The 18,494-nt window shown below is 44.1% G+C and overlaps 1 protein-coding gene across 1 annotated transcript in view; it reads right to left on the minus strand.

Moving 5' to 3' along the window:
- Positions 1 to 17,938, minus strand: part of GAS6 (growth arrest specific 6) — a 41,559-nt gene extending 23,621 nt beyond the window's left edge. The window contains exons 1-4 of the mRNA XM_055702643.1: positions 17,650 to 17,938; positions 17,089 to 17,255; positions 3,171 to 3,195; positions 2,296 to 2,358 (exon numbers count right to left, since the gene is read on the minus strand). Of these exons, the coding sequence (XP_055558618.1) occupies positions 2,296 to 2,358; positions 3,171 to 3,195; positions 17,089 to 17,255; positions 17,650 to 17,719 (325 nt within the window). The 5' untranslated portion in view covers positions 17,720 to 17,938. The remainder of the gene's footprint in view (positions 1 to 2,295; positions 2,359 to 3,170; positions 3,196 to 17,088; positions 17,256 to 17,649) is intronic.
- Between the last annotated feature and the right edge of the window lie 556 nt (positions 17,939 to 18,494).

Here is an 18,494-nt window from a genome sequence, read left to right on the forward strand (position 1 = left end):
AGTCTATATGGAAACGACTTAAGTACACTGACTGCTGCTTCCCATTCATTCTCTGCACTGTGAATTCATGTTTTAATATTCACAAAATAGCGCAAATAAAACTTCACCAGGAAAATGGTAGGTGGCAAAGATTATGACACTCACAGTTAAAAAGCAGGCACGCATGACCTAACAAAAATCCCATTGTGTTTTTTAAGGCCACATGCAGCTTCATTTCAAAAAAACCCTGTAGAGTTTTCCAAACTCTTGCAGAACGAAATCCCTAATTCCTAGCTGACCTACAGGATCTCTTTTAGAAAAAGTTCCAGATCTGCCGACCAAAGTACAGGTCTCTGTGTGTAAGGTGAGCATCTATCTGCAAAGCAATTGCCTTAAATTCTTATTGCAGTCAGTGGAGATCTAGTCAGTGCAATAAACAGTCCAGAGTGATTTAGCTCTCCCCCCAGAGCAGACACAGTTTGGTCAGTGGAATCCCTCTAGAACTACTGGCTGCAGATAAACTCTCTGCTGACTGTGATGGGAATACTGCTCGTGTAAGCACCTGTGCTGGAAACACCTGCATCTACCTCTCTGAATCTGGAGCTGAATCTTCCCTGTAACCCTGATCTAAAGATCTTATGAAATGGAGAATCCTCAAATACTCTGCTAAGCTGTCTAAATCACTGTCGCAGCTAAAATTTGTACCTTATTTCTAGAATAAACTAGTCTAGTTAATCCCCCTGCAGCCCTTAGGTTGTGCAATGTCTTTGTATGCCAGATTAAAAGAGCCTTCCACTACCTTGTTTTGAGAAGAGAAAGGTTGTTAAGAAACAAAATTTAAATGTATCTTGCAGGCACAACCCCACAGAGCTACATAGTCTTTTGGCAGCATCTGTGAAAAATTAAGAGGCATGCTGGAATTGGCCAAGCACAAAGCCTGTCGTTCTTCCAAGTGTTTCAGGCTCCTTCTCCATTACTTCTCCTGTGAATTGACAATGGCTAGCCAAAACTCAACCATTTAAAAATATTTTAATATTTTAATGGGGGAAAATATTATCATTTTATTTCCAAACCACTGCATCTGCAATGGGCAAAAATCCCTAAAAACAATCATTCAGCTTTTATTTTTTCAGATTTTTTCATCACTACTCTTTAGACTGGCATTTCTAAAACACTGATTAGCTGTTTAGAACAAGCGTTCCCAGTTGATGCCACCATTTTCAGCAGAAACTCCCATCTCTTTGCTGTGCCACACACATGAGCAAAAAGAAGTATCCAGCCTCACATCCCACTTCCAACTAGCTGACATACCGCAGCCGACACGGGCACCACGGGTCTGAGCATTCCCAGTCAAAGGACTCACATTTGTAAGTGCTACTGCTGCATTATATGAGGGCAAGTCTTCACATGCCACTTAGTAACCTTGGAATTCACTCTTCAAAAAATGTTGCTGTAATGCAGTTTATAAACATGAAAGGTCGACTAAATCCTGAGCCTGCTTTGGTAGCACTGGTATAAACACATGACTAATCAAACTTGATCACACTAAGGAAGAAACTGAACCACAGGGGCAAAAATGAAAATAAATATGCATACATGCGATTTTCTCCACATTTGAACTGATGTTCTCCCAGAACATATTTAGAATATTTATGCAGCTTTATACCTTTAGCACAGCTAAGCTTCAAGAGGGAACTGGAAAGGTATTAGAAGAGTTCATTAAATTCTGGTTTCTAATGTTAGTAATGAACAAATACCCCTTCCCTCCCCTACACAGTTACCAGTTTGGCTTCCAAATTGATTTGAACTTTTAAAGGTTGTAGTATTTAAAGCACAGTCACATGATGCGTGAAACTGATCTCTTTTATGTAAAGAAGTCCGACACAGGCCTGGGTTTGACTTCAAGCTTTTTTTAAAGTCTTTTAAAGATTCCTTAATAGCAGGGAGCCAAAGCTGACATTCAAGAAAAAGGAAAATGAAAGGCCAAGCACAGTGTACAACCTTATGGCAAATCCTATTTCTCACCCCTCTTGCTTCTCAGACTATTCAGACCTTAGGAAACTGGTGGGAAAGAAATGTCTTGCATCATAAAATACCAAAGCACTGAAACATGACAGCTAGATGGTAATAGGTTATAGAAGGGAAAAGGTCTTGTTTTGCTGCTCAGACAGGACCAGCGATAGGGAGTTTCAAGCCTAAAGAACAGGAAGACCAGTACTAAAATACTATCGAAAATAGAGATGGCTGAGCTGGTCCCACTTCTTCAGGTATTATGAGAAAATATTTAACTACAGTATACAAACCAAAAATGCTTACTATGAACGCATGTAAGGAAATCTGGACTTCTTGTATAGGGCGACCCATATTTCTGAATACAAGCTGAAGAACAGAAAATGAAATTGTTATTATTATAATGATGACATGGCAACTGTTCAAAGCATACAAAATGATACCTGGCCTGCAAGAATTTGCAGGGGTGCAAAATCTGTGCAATATTATAATCCCCCAGATGTCTTAAAATTCTTCAGTTCATTAACATTTTTTAGCTCTGATGTACAGTAGTTATAAGCCATCTGAAGAGGGTGATCACTTAACCAGATGCTACTATGATTTTAAAAGCATGTTAATAGCTACTGAAATTTGACGTACTAAAACTCTTTTAAAAAAATCTAAAAAGCACATGGAGTTTTCTCAAACTGTTGGCATTTGTGATATGTAATACTACATATTAAACACAAATGTTTATCTTATATAAAAAAAGAAAACAATATAATGCCATGACTATGATACATTCAATAGAATAAGCCAGTGGTTCAATCAGTAAAGGCACTATTTTTATTTTTTTTAAATTAAAGACATTAGTTAATAGCTAAGTTAATTAATGCAGGGAAAAGATGTAAGACGTTACATTATCTACTAATGCTGCAAGCTACAGATACAACTGCAACATCAACGCTTTAACATGCAGAAAACACATAAAGGATCTCTCTATGCAAATCTATACCTAAGTAAAGAACACACCTCAAAATCACATAAGGAACGTAAAGTCTATCTTAAAAGTTAGCAATGCGTGTTTATTGCAATGAGATTTCCATTACTTTCCTTAGCAGAGACTTCAGCTGTGACAATCTCCAGTGTTAGGTACCACATACCAGCACTGTCACAAAATGAAAGTAAAAGCTGCAACTCACCCAAGTATTTCGGGTAAAAATATTCCTGTAGAAGGAAGAAAAAAAAAGCAAAGATTTATTGAATAATATTTGCTTCTATTGTCATACCATTGAAGAGCTACGGTTAGTTTGGTGGTCTTGCATGGCAATCATTTAACATGGTCCAGCATCCTAATTTCTTTATATCCAGAGCCAGAAGCAACACAGTATCATATATGCATTTTGTCTTTTGAAAAGGAAAGAAACATTAGCTCCAGTCTCAAGATATTTTTTGGCAACAGCTGACTTGGTAAGTGGTAGTGGCTGAGCATGAAGCCACTTACCCACTGTCCAAGAGGAAAAGGTCCTGACGGCATGAGGTAAGGGAAGGAAGAGGAATCTAGAGACAAAACTCCCGAGGGAAAGTACAGGATCATCTAGTCACTCAGTGCCTCCTCGGAGGCCCTCTGCTTCATGCAGAACATGGGCAGCACCCTAACATCACTAAAATAAAAAAGGTACCTTTTGCTTTTACAATGAGCACCCTACAACTTTAACAGCAACCATTGCCATACCGCCCACTCCATCACATCATGGAGATGTTCTGCTCAAAGAAAGGAATAATGATAATTTGCAAGTGAGGGGAAAACTGACATTCATTAATCTAAAACCAGACTGCAAAAGGCATTCCCATTCCTCTAATGGTACATGGCCACACATTACTGTTCTCTATCTTGTGTCAACAAAGTGTAGCCATACAGTGGGAGCAGCAGTTTGCTGATGTGATGTGGATCTAACCTTGCACATTAGAAAAACGATCAGCATAGTGAAGCCTTGCCAGGCACAAGAGTGCCTGTGCCAATGCAGAGAAGCAGCAGGAAAATGCAGCGGTGCTACCTGCAAGTGTGAGAGATTGGCCTAAGCTATCATTAAACCACATTCTTAAAAAAATTACAAAAATGCATGGCCAGGAAAAAGCATTTTTTTCCAATTTCACTTCATACTGGATTTCATAACGTGTAAGTCACTAGTTAAGCACTGTTAAAATTGTCATTGAGGCATGCAATGAGGGAAAACTTGTGGATTTTACCAGTGCTTAATTATTTTATTTTTAAACAAAGCGTTTCTCAGCTAATTAAGAAAGCATACGCATAGCATAATTCTCTTTCATACAACGTGAGCAATTTTCATATAGCACTATCAGCAGTGAGACTGGGACAGTAAATATCCTGTATTCTACAAAATTACTTTGGTCTGTCCAATGTGCAAAATAAGGAACTATTTTATCTTCTCCTTTTATTACAGATGTTTGGATAAGCTTATGCATATATACAGGCATGTGCATACAACAGAGACAGGCACACACTTTGAGTCTTTTGTTTAAGGTTTAGTTTTGGAAAAGACAAGTCAAAAAAATACAGTCAAAATAAAAGTAAATCTAAGCAGTCTAAGTATTCAGATGAGTGCACAGCTGTGCTATAACCACAAACTGAACTTCAGCCAGCACTTGAGGAGAAAAAGATAGCGGCATGTGATGAAATATTACAAATATTTTTTTTCATTATTTCCCCTTTATTCAATACGCATCACAAGAATGTGCAGATGTGTTTAACCACCAACAGGACAATCCAGACACTGGCAAGAACAACTTTTTCTGCACTCACAGAACAAGAAATAGGTGCTTTTGTATTCATGGCCACCAGCCTAATTGCTCCAAGTCAATGATGGCAAAGGCATAAAACTTCATTTTCTCCTTGACCTTTGATGAATGAATTGAGTGCTAGAAAAGTTGTATAGAGTTTAATTTTGAAGGAAGGATTAAGGTAACTAGTTATTTTCATTGCACAAATAACTTTCCAAATGCAAACTGACTGTATATTGATTCGATGCCGATTGAACAGTAGAAGAGTGAAACTCCAAGACACTGTACCACACAAGCTTCCTTTCACGAGGTACATAACAGAGGTAAGTGATTTAAACAGGAGGCTATTAATAGAATTAATTTAACCCTTCTTTCCCTGTATTCCTCATTTGCTTATCTTATACAAAAGTACTTGCTCATCAGTAGCACTTCTCCAGGCATACAGGACTTGCTGATAATACCATTCAAAAATAAAGCAACATGATCACAGGTTCTAACATTACTCATTCTTGTATAATGAACTTTTAATACTTCTCCGTAATCATTTTTCCTTACAACAGGCTTCTGGAAATACAATGACAAGAGGTTTCCATTCAGCCAAAAGATTAATAAAGGATGAAGGACAAATTATCTTCCACCTTGAGAAAAGGAACCTGCCTAAACTGAAAATAGCAATCCCTTTTCAAAAACACTGATGACAAGTTTTCCCAGTTAAAAATTGAAGTTGTGCCTAACCTGCACAGAAAGACAGCCAGACGTGCATTATTTCTCGTGTGAGCACTCAGCTCCATGATGCCCTAGTCTTAATGACTCACAGATGTCAGGGAAGAGTCAGGTCTTTGCAGAGTCAGGTCCCTGTTAAAAGTCTGAGACTCATCTTCCCTTCATCAGCAGTCTCCAGCTGTATTTTCAGGATCCATCAAAAATGCCAAGAGAAATGCTTTGAGGCTTGCTAAGGAGGAGTTAGCAAAGATTCTGTGTTACTACTTTGCTAATTTATCAACATTTCTCAATTTTAGCCTCACCAAACATCTCACCATTCAGAAAGCCACCCAGTATTCACAGGATCAAAACGCAGGAGGTTGTTTTACTGTGACCACCGTGGCAGTAAAAGTCACCATGGAAATACACTAAGTGTTAAGTTTTCAGCTTGGACTCTAGTAAAAGAAGTCAACATTCAAATGTTGTCAGCCCTTCTCCTTTGGATCTTCTTGCCTAATTACTGCTGAAAATAAAAGCAGGAGCAATGGGCTTTTAAAATATAAAGCTATAAACAAAACAATGCTGGACATAAACATCCTCTGGATAGGCTGCTGTAGAGATGCTAACCTTACCAAGCTTTCTAACCGCTCTGTCCGGTAGTAATCCATCCCAGTGGATGCATGAGCAAGACAATATCTTGCAGAAGCACCACCCTCCACAGAAGACCAACCTTCATGAATGTAGTTGCAATAATTCCAGCCTCCGTGCCTGCTCCTACCAAGAAAACCTTCATGTATTTCCACCCCTCCTTTCTGTAACCCAACACAACTTCTGGCTGGCTGGCTCCCACATACCAACCAGTATGACTGGGACACCAGGAGCTTCAATAGTCAAGGGCCTGGCACCAGGACACCCACAGCCTGCAGACCAGCATGTGGTATGAGTTACACACCACACATCGCGTGCCACCATATAGCTCAGCAGAGTACAGCTCAGCAGAGATCTCAGGTAAAGAGGGAGAAATAGGAGAGACTGGGAAGTGCCTCACATCTACAAGTCTCCACCCTGTCAGTGAAACGGAAAGGATGGCATGGGGCCGGTCCCTCCAGGCAGGTCCTGGCTTGCTTATTTCAGCTCAGTTCAAGAGACTGTCCAGGAGACAGAGCTATGATTTGACAGAAAAGAGTTTAGCTCTACAGCCCCAACCCCTTTCACATGAACATGTGTACATGCTAGAAGCAAGTCTTTCAATGCATTATAAACAAGTACTGGTTTCCACAACAGTAGTGCAAGACCTAGGAGTGCATGCTTTTATTTCAGGGTCGAGTGACACCAAACACTTTTTCATGGGGTTAAGAAGTTCCTCTCCCACCTACATCCAGAGTTTTTTCCTACCCTTATAACACAGCCACTACAACAGTTAGTGTCGATATCTAAAATGAAAAGAGAGCGCAAGTTTAAGTGTCCTCAAAAAAACCAAGCCAAACAAACACACCCCAAAACTCCAGGTTGTTCTTTTTTGTATTTGTTTCTTCTTCCAGACATTCATGGTTGCAGTGAAACAGTTAAGAACAGTTTCTGTGGAGCCACCCCCACAATAACCTGCATTGAAACAACTGAGGAGAACAGCACCATGAAGGTAAGAATTCATAGCAGGGCTGTGGAGTCAAAGGGGCAGAAGTACCTTCATCAGCTTCCCCACCAAAGGAAACCTACAGTGTGACTGGGGTCACCACCTATTTTCAACTCTATGGCCAAACTCTCCCTTAGTGGTAAAATCCAGAAGTTACACAAATTATACTGGGTATGCATCAGTCCTGCTGCATTTTTAGAGAAGATGGAAGAACACCAAATCAGAACAGGCATCAACATGAGTCACTGTATAAAAATAGCCCTTCTGAAAACATAACAATGACCCTGTCTACACCAGGAAAATGTTCTCACTGTTGCTTGAAGTAATTGGCAACACTGGAAACCTCAGCCAAAAGGGCCTGCCAACGGCTTCTGTTTATTTTGCTTGAGTCAGGTAAGCTTGATCAGCACTGAATCCGATCAAAATCACGTTTGAGCTGCAGTGGCAGCAGACAAAAGATGTAGTTGACAGAAGGACTGCTCATGTTCCTGGAAAACTGGCTCTCGGTGGCCCTGCATGGGAGTTGGACCAGATGACCTCCAGAGGTGGCTGCCAGCCGCAACCACCCTGCGATTCTGTGATTCTGTGACTGCAGCACTGCTAACACTAAGGGATCTCACAGACTTGTGTTAGCAGTGGTAATTTCTAAAAAGCACTTTCTTAGTTACCTAGTTACCTCTCAGAGAGCAGCACCAACTCCCACATCATGCACTTTTCTCATTTCCATACAATGACTCTCCCTTTTCCTCTTTCCTTCAGGACTGAATATTTGTCTTGGGCATGGCTCGACCTCCTCCTTTATAAATGTACTTCATGTTTCCACACTGCAGGCCTGCACTACCCTTGCAAAGCAATGGCCGCTAGCAACCATAATTTGCTATAATTTAGTGTTTGGCAATTGTTAACTGGTATAACCTGAGAATGCAAATCTCATTAATGTTCAAGAGCTCTCTCCATTTTTTGAAACCCAGGCTTAGGCTTTTGATTCATAGCAAATCTCATGCTGAATTATTAGGCCTTCCTCCCATACAATGTAATTAAACCGTCCTGTAATTCAGAATTTTAAATATGTAGAACCTATAGGTATAGAAGTTATGCTCAAATCAATGCCATGTTGCTTCCACAAGCTTTCCCTCCCATTGTGAGGAACCCTACACTCAGCCAGGTTAGTTTGCTTCCTACTTTGGGGCGATCTCCATTTTCCATGCAAGAAGCAAGGAGAACTCTCCACAACTTGGCACGTAAGGCTTTAGAGAAACAAGCAGGTCACGTTACAATCCAAAAGCAGCCTCCACGTCTCATCTCATACCACCAAAGTTACAGCTGTTTAGGGTAGCTTTGAGATTTTGTGTCCATTCGCAAAGCGTCCACTTCACACTGACCAGCTATTCTGGTGCACAGACTGTGACTGCCCCTTCCACTGAGTTGTTGATCTTTACAAACAAGAAGCACTCATGACCACCCTCTCCAGCATCACCCATTTCATAGAGACTAGGTATCTCTGCAGAATCCTGAAGACTGGAAATGACGTCTGCTGTCATAGCTTCACTTGCCCTCTTCTGAGGGGCAAGGCTATTTCCCAACAGCTTACTGAGGTGCCACTTCAGCAAAAGACATTGCTCTGCAATGAGAAAAACCTCACCAATGACTAGAATGTACAATTACTGGGAAAAAAAAATCATGAAAGGAAAGAAAAGAAGAAAAAAAAAATGTTTCTGTGTGTCACAGCCAAGCAAAACGCACACTTACATTTGTGAAGATGTAGGGGGCACAGAGAGATGGTTTCTATATGCAGCCTGAGGCAGGGTTTGATTGGACGGTAATGGTGTGAAATAGATGTAACTGGTGCCAAGGGCCAACTGAGAACATTTGTGGAGTGATTCCAGTGCTGTATGTGCTTTTGAGTTATTCTTAATGCACTGCAGTCACGAGTGCCTTGAGGTTTCCTCCGCTGCTTCAGGCTTCAAAGGCTACTTTCCTTCCAGCTGTATTAATGTGCAATTTGAAAAGAGGATCTCAATTTGATAACAGATCTTCACTCGGTCGGTGTTGCTTGCTTGAATCCTTACTCATTGCATTAGTTAAAATATTTGTACGTGTGGTTAAATTAACACTCAGAAATTTTCAGTCAAATTAAGCAAACCAGGATCTGACAAAACACCTAGTGTAAGTAAAAGGGGTCTCCCTTCAGCATCCTATATTCTGTCACTACTCTGCAATTACTTAAACTGTATTTAAAATAGAACAGATTCTATATCTCATCCAACATGATTTAAATGTCTGTGATCTCTCCTGCAGCTCTGTTAACATTTTACCCACTGAAGTAGAATACTACATTTTTTTCCCCTTCCTGTAATCTAGTGATACTGTTTCTTAGGATTTTGCTTACCTGCAGAGGTTGCAGCAGCTCACACTAACAGTGTTCAGCCACTCTGAGGCTGGATTTGGCCTCAGAGGGGACGGGCAAGCGAGGAATAGGGAAGTGACATATGAGACAACACTAAGTCCTTTCGACAGAATCTGATCTCATACTTCCCTGTTCATTATTTTAATAACTAAGTAACTTTTGCTTTTCTCTTCCTGTCCTAAATGTTTTCTGGAATTGAATTAGGACTCCCTGTTCTTGGAACTGGCCGAATGTGGTAGCTCTCCAGATGCACATGATTTTGTACAGTGCAAGCATGACCCATTTGCCTTTTACCTCTTCATTCATGCACCCCTCTGTCCTGCCAGGTGTGCAGAGTGAAAACAACACCAACATTTGTCCCCACTCCCTGGGTACCCTCCTTACTTTCCAACTTTGCCCTTCCTCTGGGTCCCACTGCTGATGCTCAAAGGAACAGGAAGAAAATCCAAAATAATAAATAAGGAAACTTCCCCACAGATGTGTACATGTGTGGACAGCCTCCAGAACAGCAGGTCATAACAGAACAGTGGTGAAGGTAGAGATATGGAAGGGAGACCTGCTGAAAAACTTCAATCAGATTCTCCAAGACTTCATTGTTCACTCACCTCTTTGACAGCATGACCTGTGATAATCCTTTCTGCTTCTCCCCTGGCACCTGGCCTTCCCAGCCTAAACTCAACACTGTCCTTTCCAACATGTTGGTGCAACCCTTTGCGAAGTTGCATGGTGAACTGGACCTGGGAACTGGACCAGCTGCAAAATGATCCTTTTTCTCTCCAGACTACTTTTCTTTAGATTGGTTACTTAAATCAGTCCATGCAGTTACAGAAATTGCTGTGCAGGAAGGGTGAACAGAATAGGCAAGGGAGTTGCTGATTCCAACTAGATCAGCTGAGCTCCCAAATGTGAAACCAAAGCCTGAAAAGTAATGGGAATGGAGGAGATGCAAACCTCCCTGCTATGCCCTGTCTCAGTTTCTTCTAGATCTCCGATGGTGATTCCATCCTTGTTCTTTATACTTACTGGAAAGTAAATGCTTGTAATTTGTTAAGTTCACTTGGAGTTTAGAGCACACATGAACCACAACTGCCAATTTACACAGAATCAATGTTTATCTTACCTGATTCTTATGCAGCTGCACTAACAAACTGTATTAATTCCCAGTAAGCTGCTCCACTTTTTTTTTTTTCTCTGTGTTTTAAATTTAAAAATAAAATTAAATGAGCCCATGGCCACAAAACTGTTTTCTTCATTTTTTAATTGGCTTTTTCCCCTCTCATGTATTTATTAACACTTATTCTATTCCTCTAAAAAATTACTTACCCTAACTTTATCTGCTTTTTCCATTATCTTCTTTCTTGACCCAAACCTGTAAAATGTCCCTGCTTAAATTTATCCCTCTTAGCATCTTTTTCCATCCTAACTTCAAACAGCCCCTCAGTGTAATATTAGCCTCTTTTGTCTTCTCTTGTGCCTTCCCTCCTGCTGCACAGGAGGATTAGCATGTAGTACTTTCACGATGTGGTGTTTCAGTATTTCCAGGTCTATTCTGAATTTCTGGGCTAAACTCACATGACTGGAAACAGATAAAGATCAGGTAGGCATGAGTCCAGCAGAGCTGATGGAGCTGTGCCTGCTTCCACCAACAGCAAACCTTGCTCACCCTTCTCAGTAACTTTTGATGAAGCAGCATTTAGCTAAGAAATGTATGACCTGCCTTCTAAGGCAGGCAGGAGTATTTTTGTCACCCTCCTGCTACTGAACTCCACCACCACAAAAAAATGCTGTGTCTGTACCGCCAACTAGGTAGATGCATCCTGCTGCACAATGCCAATCTGTTTGCCTTTCAGATCAGTTAGACCCAAGGGATTTTGGTACACCACTCTCCCATCCTGTGTTTCCTTTATATGAAACTACAGGGAGAAGGAAGAAAGGAAAGGGAGAACACCTGGCGGACACCAGGATCTCATCCCAGCAGAGAGGGGATGCCACTGTGGCACACAGCTAGGCACTCAAACTTTTCTACTTTCTTCTTCTCTCCTTCAATCCATTCCTGGACAAAAGTCTAAATCTCCCCATATTTTCTTTCTCAAAATCTGTTAAGCAGGTACCACTGTGCCTGGAAATCCATTCTTCCATATTCTTCCATGCTTGAGTCCAAGCAGGTAAAACCATCAGCACAGAATTTTCCGGTAACTCTTTCCCTCTCTCAGATGAATTCTGCACCAACAAGAAGAGATAGAGAAAGTTATACCAGCTATAAATCTAGCCCTTCTTCCACACTGCCAAAATGCCGTAACAAATCAGGATATTGAGAAGAATTTTCACTCCCTGGGTACTCAGATTTTTGCCTGGATCTAGAAAGGAATATTCTATACAGGGACGATGACATCTGTATTTAAAGATGGTATCAGTATTTTTTGTGTCTAGATTACACAACATTTGCTAAATTACTCAAAGAAATTTTACACTGCTTTACTCTCCCAGTAACTCCTTTCCTCTGCTACGTGCCTTCATAGTTTTCTGACTAGTATTTACAAAAGTGTACCTACCTTGCTACTCGAAGTAAGACCTAAATGTTGTCTGCCAAGCACCCCTCCTAAAAGATCAGAGTAAAATTTGGATTACTCTAGTCTGTGCGTGCAGCTCATCTGTGTTATCGTGACCACGTCACATAACAGAACAAATAAAGAAAAAAACCCCAATGAGCCTGTAACACTATGAAAACAAATTAAACTGACCATTATCACACCCTATACATTGCTTCATCTGCATTTCAGCTTCTCAATAAATGCAGCCTAGCAGAAAAACTGCTGACATTGCTGGACATTTTGTTAAGATCAGTAATTTTCAAAATGTGACTGTAAGAAGTCCCCAAAAGCCTGATCTGGCCTCACTGCTGCCCTTGCCACAACTGGGAAACTGGACTAGATGAGTGGACTGGAGACCTCCTCAGTGCCCTTCAGCCCACGTCACCCTGTGATTCTCTGCCAGTGTTTTGTGTATCTGACAAGCCATAGATTTTAACAGCAGTTTGGATGCAAGTGCCTCAAAAAGCAGGAGAACTTTTCATGTGCCTGCCTGTGAATCAGATGTTCATTCTGCACGCATATGAAAACCAGCTGGCTTTCCAAGGTACTTCATAGAGGGACAAATTCATGAAGAGTAAACACAGGTGGCCAGCGTTTCTGGTGGGCCTAACACCTTTCAAAGTATTCAGCATGGCAATTCCAATGGTGACCTGCAGGAAGACCAGTAATTCTTCAACAGTAACAACAGCAAGCAAGATGTGCAGTGACAGATGCTGCACTGATAAACTGGTATCAAATTATAAGAGGCTGCATTCAATCACCTTCCCTATGCTGAGCCTTTCAGAACAGAGAAATTCCCTCCACAAGGACACTTTTTGGTCTATTTATTCTTCAGAGAAATCCAACATTTCCAAGAACACCAGCAACTACGCTCCCTTCTGCCCTTTGTTTTACATGCTTGGATGACCACATTTTTAGAACAGGTCAACCAAATTCCAGAGCAGTTTATCAGTTAGTTAACAAGCTGTAATACCTTGACTGCATACCAAGGTCAAATATTTCTGCAGTACTGCTTTTTATAAGGCCTCATCAACATTTTAAGTAAGCTAACATTCTTATCTCTATATCCAAGATGTTTTGCAACTTCATCACATCTATCACACCCAGCATATCTTTTTAATAGATACCATTTAGAAACAGTCCTCATACCTCCCATGAGCATGTTTTCTATCTCATATTATCTTTTCATTTTTCTGTTTGGTACCTCTAGCATAAATGAAATTATAAACCAGGAACCATCCCAGAATTCTGCAGTAATATCTAAGTATGTTATAATCAGCTTCATGAAAAAGATAGGCTGCAAGACTCATTAACCCAGGCTCACACTTGTTTTTACCATGTATAGTCATACAAATGGCACAGACTGAGTTTTGTTCTGCCTCCTAAAAAAAACCACAATCTAAAAACGTTTCAATTGATCTTCCTTCCTCCAGTCTGGGCAAGCTGATATTTATATTTTCCGTAACATAAAAGACAAAAGCTGCACTGGCCTACAAATGAATGGCCATTTGGCCCCGCCTAATACACTATTCTTAGCAGCTGAAGTAAGTAATCACACATGTGGCAACACCCACATTCAGGTTTCAGAAAATGTGTATCTGCTGCTGACTGCCTGCAGATGTTGCTCTGGAAAGCTGATCACTGAAACAATGAAGGCGCAGAGAAAGAGTGCTCTGCTATAGGTACGTGATGTTTCATTTCTATTTACTGGTCTGTCCTGTAAACAGGCATCTTTCTGTAAAATGTTTTTCTTGGCTAGATGTTATAATTGGCTGGATCAAGCTATGGTTTTACCTGGGAAGCATCACGCAAGCTACGCTACAGCCTTGCTTCATCTTGCCTGAACTTCTGGAGCTGTCTGATTGAATCAGTTTATGCAATTTCCTAACACATATTTAAGTCATAGGTCTTGAAATTAGACCTTGAAATTCTCTTTACACAACCACAGGAGAGTTAAGAATGGCACGATTTGTAAGGACTCATACATTTCATTACATCACCTGATGGGGGGGGGCGAGGCAGAAGGGGGCGACAGGGAAGAGAGACAACACTTGTGCTCACATCACAACACTTTCTTGAGGTCGAACAGAGAAGCAGCAAGCTATATAGTCTCAAACTAACCTTCAGTTGTCAAGGCTGCAAGACCGTTTCTCTCACGGGACAGTAAAAACAGCTAAATACCTACATTCACGCTCATCCGACGCTTTAAAGCATAAAACCTGGGAGACACAACAGCACAGATCAGCAGTGCACTGATGTGTTCCTCACGGCTTGCCTACTACGAGGTTAGCCACAGGGCTCAGCGCAGGGCAAGAAGTGTTTCTTTCTGCCATGACTTAAGTAGTTAGCCCCGGTGACCAGGTTCAGCAGGCAAAGACTAAAATTTCAGCCTTCCTAAACTACAAGGAATCAGCAGCAGCTGTCAACAGCAATCTGTACATTTCCCTGGTCAATAAGAAGTCCTCACCTTACCAGCATGGATCAGCTACAGCCTGACAATATGCTTAAGTATGACTGCAGTTACTGTAATTCCTCAACTGCTAGGTGTTGTTTATCAACAGTATTCACCTTTCCTGAGTCAAGTCTGTCTCAGCTAGCTTCCCTCTCCTGTCAGCCAACAGGACAGGACGTACAACACAGCATCAGTGAAATGACAGCATAACTTCCTAGCCTTTAAGAGACACTTCCATTACCTCAGGTATGTATTAATAGTCTGTCCATCAAATCCACAAATACTGCCGGAGGAGTAGTCACCTATGCCTTACAAAGCACTGAAGGCATCCAATGTGTAGAATAGTAACAACCTGCACACATGAACTCTGCCACCATGCATTAGAAAACTACTACTCAACCACGGCTGCTGCCTTCATGTCACATACCGATTGCAAAATGGATAGGAAAGGCCATAAATCCCCTGATAGGTGGTGGCTCACTTGCTTCCCAGTCAAACTGAAGCAAAATAACAGGAAGGAGTAGGACATGCTGCACGTAACAAGTTCACAGCTCTTTGGAAGTGTATGTCTCAGAAAAGCTAGAATCTTATGTCACTGCAGGCCTAGAAGTATTACAAGATACAGTACTTTGGTAGAAGTGTGTGCAAAATAAGCTAGGGGGCACAGACACTCGAAGATCCTCTAGCCTAAGTGATATTTCTTCAGAGGTTTTCAGAACTAGAGAGACCTAGCAGAAGTAACAAAGAAAATGCAACAAAAAAATCAAAATCATTTGCAATGACAGAAACTTTGCATTGTCCTGCAAAACACACTTAAACGGCATGACTGGATCTTATATTTATGTATTTACACTTACTTACATATTTAACTATCATATTATACATGGTAAGATTTAAACCAATTTTATTTCACTATTTCCATTACAGCTGGAGAGCTGTATATTTTGTCCAATACACAAAATAAGTACTGACTATTGTTAAAAACTCCTGACACATTTACGCAGTTTACCACCCTCTAAACTGATCTGTCAATGCATCATCGCCTTTGGCTACTTTCTTGGCCAGAAGCCAGTCAGCAAAACTGGTGACCTCAGATCACCTTTTTTCCAGAATGCTACAAAATCACATTTGGGTTATTTTTTCCTGCATTTGCTGCTATACGGTGAGTATTCACACCGAGCTAAAGTTATGTTATTCAACATGAATTTGGGAAGAGTTGTGCCTGCCATTCTCGCCACATTACAGTTATGCATATTATGTATTGGCTCACTTTTACAGGACAGAAGCAAACATTGCTGCATGCAGATATGACTACACGTACACAAAGAGGTGTACCGTTAAATGCTGCCTGGGCAAGTGCTCCTTAAGCTTTAAATTAAAAACTGTCAAAAAGAAAAGCCAGCATCACAATGTTTTTGCCATACTTGCTACTGCCTTGTGACAACAAGCTACAGCACTTTATATCCAGCGCTGAGCCTGCTAATGAAGCACACATGTCAAGACTTGTCTGACTGAAGCATAAAACATCTCCTCAGATGAGTCCCTCCCTTGCCTGTGGGGTGTGTGTGTCTGTGTACACACACACACACACGCTCGCTCTCACTCTCTCGTGCTCTGTCCTATCTTCTCCCTAGAGCATCATATTATTAACAGGAACACGCTGTGCAGCATCAAGCTTCAGTTTGAACACCAAGAAAATCCACTTCCCACTGCTAAATCAAAGCCAGATAATCCCCGAGATGAGAACAGCCGATCCGAAACAGCGTAGAGAGGTGTCAAGTAACTGGAAGAGTAAGCCAAGCTTAGTAAAGCAACACAACTGCATCCACATGCTGTCCAAAGTGAGAAGAAGACTGAAGAGAAAAAGTCAGCCTTGAGAAGGCTGGAAAAGTCCGCTACGCCGGTGGTGTGTGGGCTGTGACTGCCTGCGGGACTCCACACTCAGGGTTAGAAGCACGGCAGGACCACCCTCCCCTACACACACTGTCCTGCTGCTGTAGTGGCAGGTCCTGAACCTACTGATTCCAGAATGCTGACCAAGCTCAACATGGCCCAAGAGGATTAAAGTGTGTTTACAACACACTTCTTCTGAGAAACCCCTATTCTGACACACACCACAACATTAAGGGGTTTTTAAATACAGCTGGGATGGGAGGCTGAAGGGAAGAGGGACAGTAAGGTGTCCAGACAGGGCACCCACCGCATTGTATCGCGCTGGTCTTGCTCCACGGTATCACACCAGGGGTGAGGAGGGCCCTTCCCCCCGCGGGCAGCAGGCCCGGGCTGGGCTGCTCACCCCCACCACCCCCGCCCCGGTGTTTCTAACCGGGCAGCACCCGCTATGCCATGTGGCTTTCAGTCATGCACCTAATGGTTCTGATTCTTCCTCCTCATCATCCTCCCCCCCCCCCCCCCCCCCGCCCCCAACCGCCTTCCCCAGCTGTGCATGCAGCTGGCACCCAGCCGCAGATGGCCGGGGGCGGGCAGCGCCGGGCAGCCCACCCGCACCCCCGCGGCGGCTCCGTGCCCTCACCGTCTCGGGGTCGTTCTCGAACACCTCGCGGGCCTCCTCCTTGCTGCAGTGCTCCTCCACGCACTCCCTCTCCAGGTGCCCTTGCCTGGTCTCCTCGAAGATCTGGTAGGCTCGCCGCTGCCTCTGCCGCAGGAACTGGGCAGCCTCCGGGGCACGCAGCAGCACGGCTGGGCCGCCGGTGGCCGGGCCGGCGGGATGGGGGGGGAGAGGAGGAGGAGGAGGAGGAGGAGGAGAGGAGCGGGAGGAAGGAGAGGCAGCGGTGAACAGCGGAGCCCGCCTGGCCGCGCCGTAGCCCCCCTCCCCGCACACCGAGCCGCCCCGCCCGGGGAGCACCGTGCGCCCTCCCCGCCCGTGGGTCCCCGCGGCCTCGGCGCGGCCCCTCACGCCGCCAGCCCCGCGGCCGCCGCCGCCCACCGGCAGCCCCCGCCGGCACCGCCGCCGCGAAGCCGCGCATCCCCCCCGCCGCCTCGGCAGCTCCCCCGGCCCGCACCTACACGCGCGGGGCGGTGGGGGATGCTCGGCGGCGTGTGCGGCGGGGACGGGCCGCCCTGCGGTACTCACTCTGCGAGGAGTCCGCCGCCAGCAGGACGAGCAGCAGGGCGGCCCCGAGGGGCGCCGCGGGATGCGGCATGATGCGGCGGCGGCGGCCGGGCCGGGCGCTGGCGGAGCGGGCCGGGCGGCGGCGGCGGCGCGGGCGGGGAGCGCGCTGCTACTGCGGGAGCGCGGCGCCGGGGAGCCCAGCAGGGGAGCCGGGGAGCCGCTCGCCCGTCCTACCCAATCGCTCGCCAAGTCCCCGCCGAGCCGCGGCACAGGGACACACCTCGCGGCGGGCAGCGGCCCGGCCCCGCGTACCTGCCCCGGCGCTGGGGAGAGGCCGTGCCCAGCTGCGGGGGAGTGTTTACCGGGAGCCGGGCCGATGGGCGGGCGGCGGCTGCGCCCTCACCCCCGGCCACTTCTTTTTAATGGCTCCGGGCCCATCACTGGAGGGGCAGAAGCTGGCACCAAACCTACCAGCGCCGCCTTATGCTGGGAACTCGGGTTCTCCCCACACCCCGATACCTCTTCCCTTCACGGCTAGATTTTCAGTTTATCCCACTGTTTTAGGATAAACTCCTGGGGGAAGAGGTGGATGTGGTTTATACCAACACACTGCAAGCCGTCCCGTACTGTCCCGTGTCCAGCCGTAGTTACGTGGGACACGTCCCCCGTTAGCCGTACCCTGGAGCTGTGGGGTGGGAGCTCAGAGCTGCCCTAACCCTGGCCATTGCCACCGCTTTACAGCCACCCCAGTTACCTGCGCTGCCCTGCAGGTGGGCGAGTGGCACAGGTGACATGAGTAACACCGAAGCTATACATTCTTCAAGAAAACTGTGATGTGAAAAAAGTGTAATTTTAGTATTTAGGTA

The sequence above is a fragment of the Falco cherrug genome, chromosome 2 (genome assembly GCF_023634085.1).
Source record: "Falco cherrug isolate bFalChe1 chromosome 2, bFalChe1.pri, whole genome shotgun sequence".
Lineage (NCBI taxonomy): Eukaryota > Metazoa > Chordata > Aves > Falconiformes > Falconidae > Falco > Falco cherrug.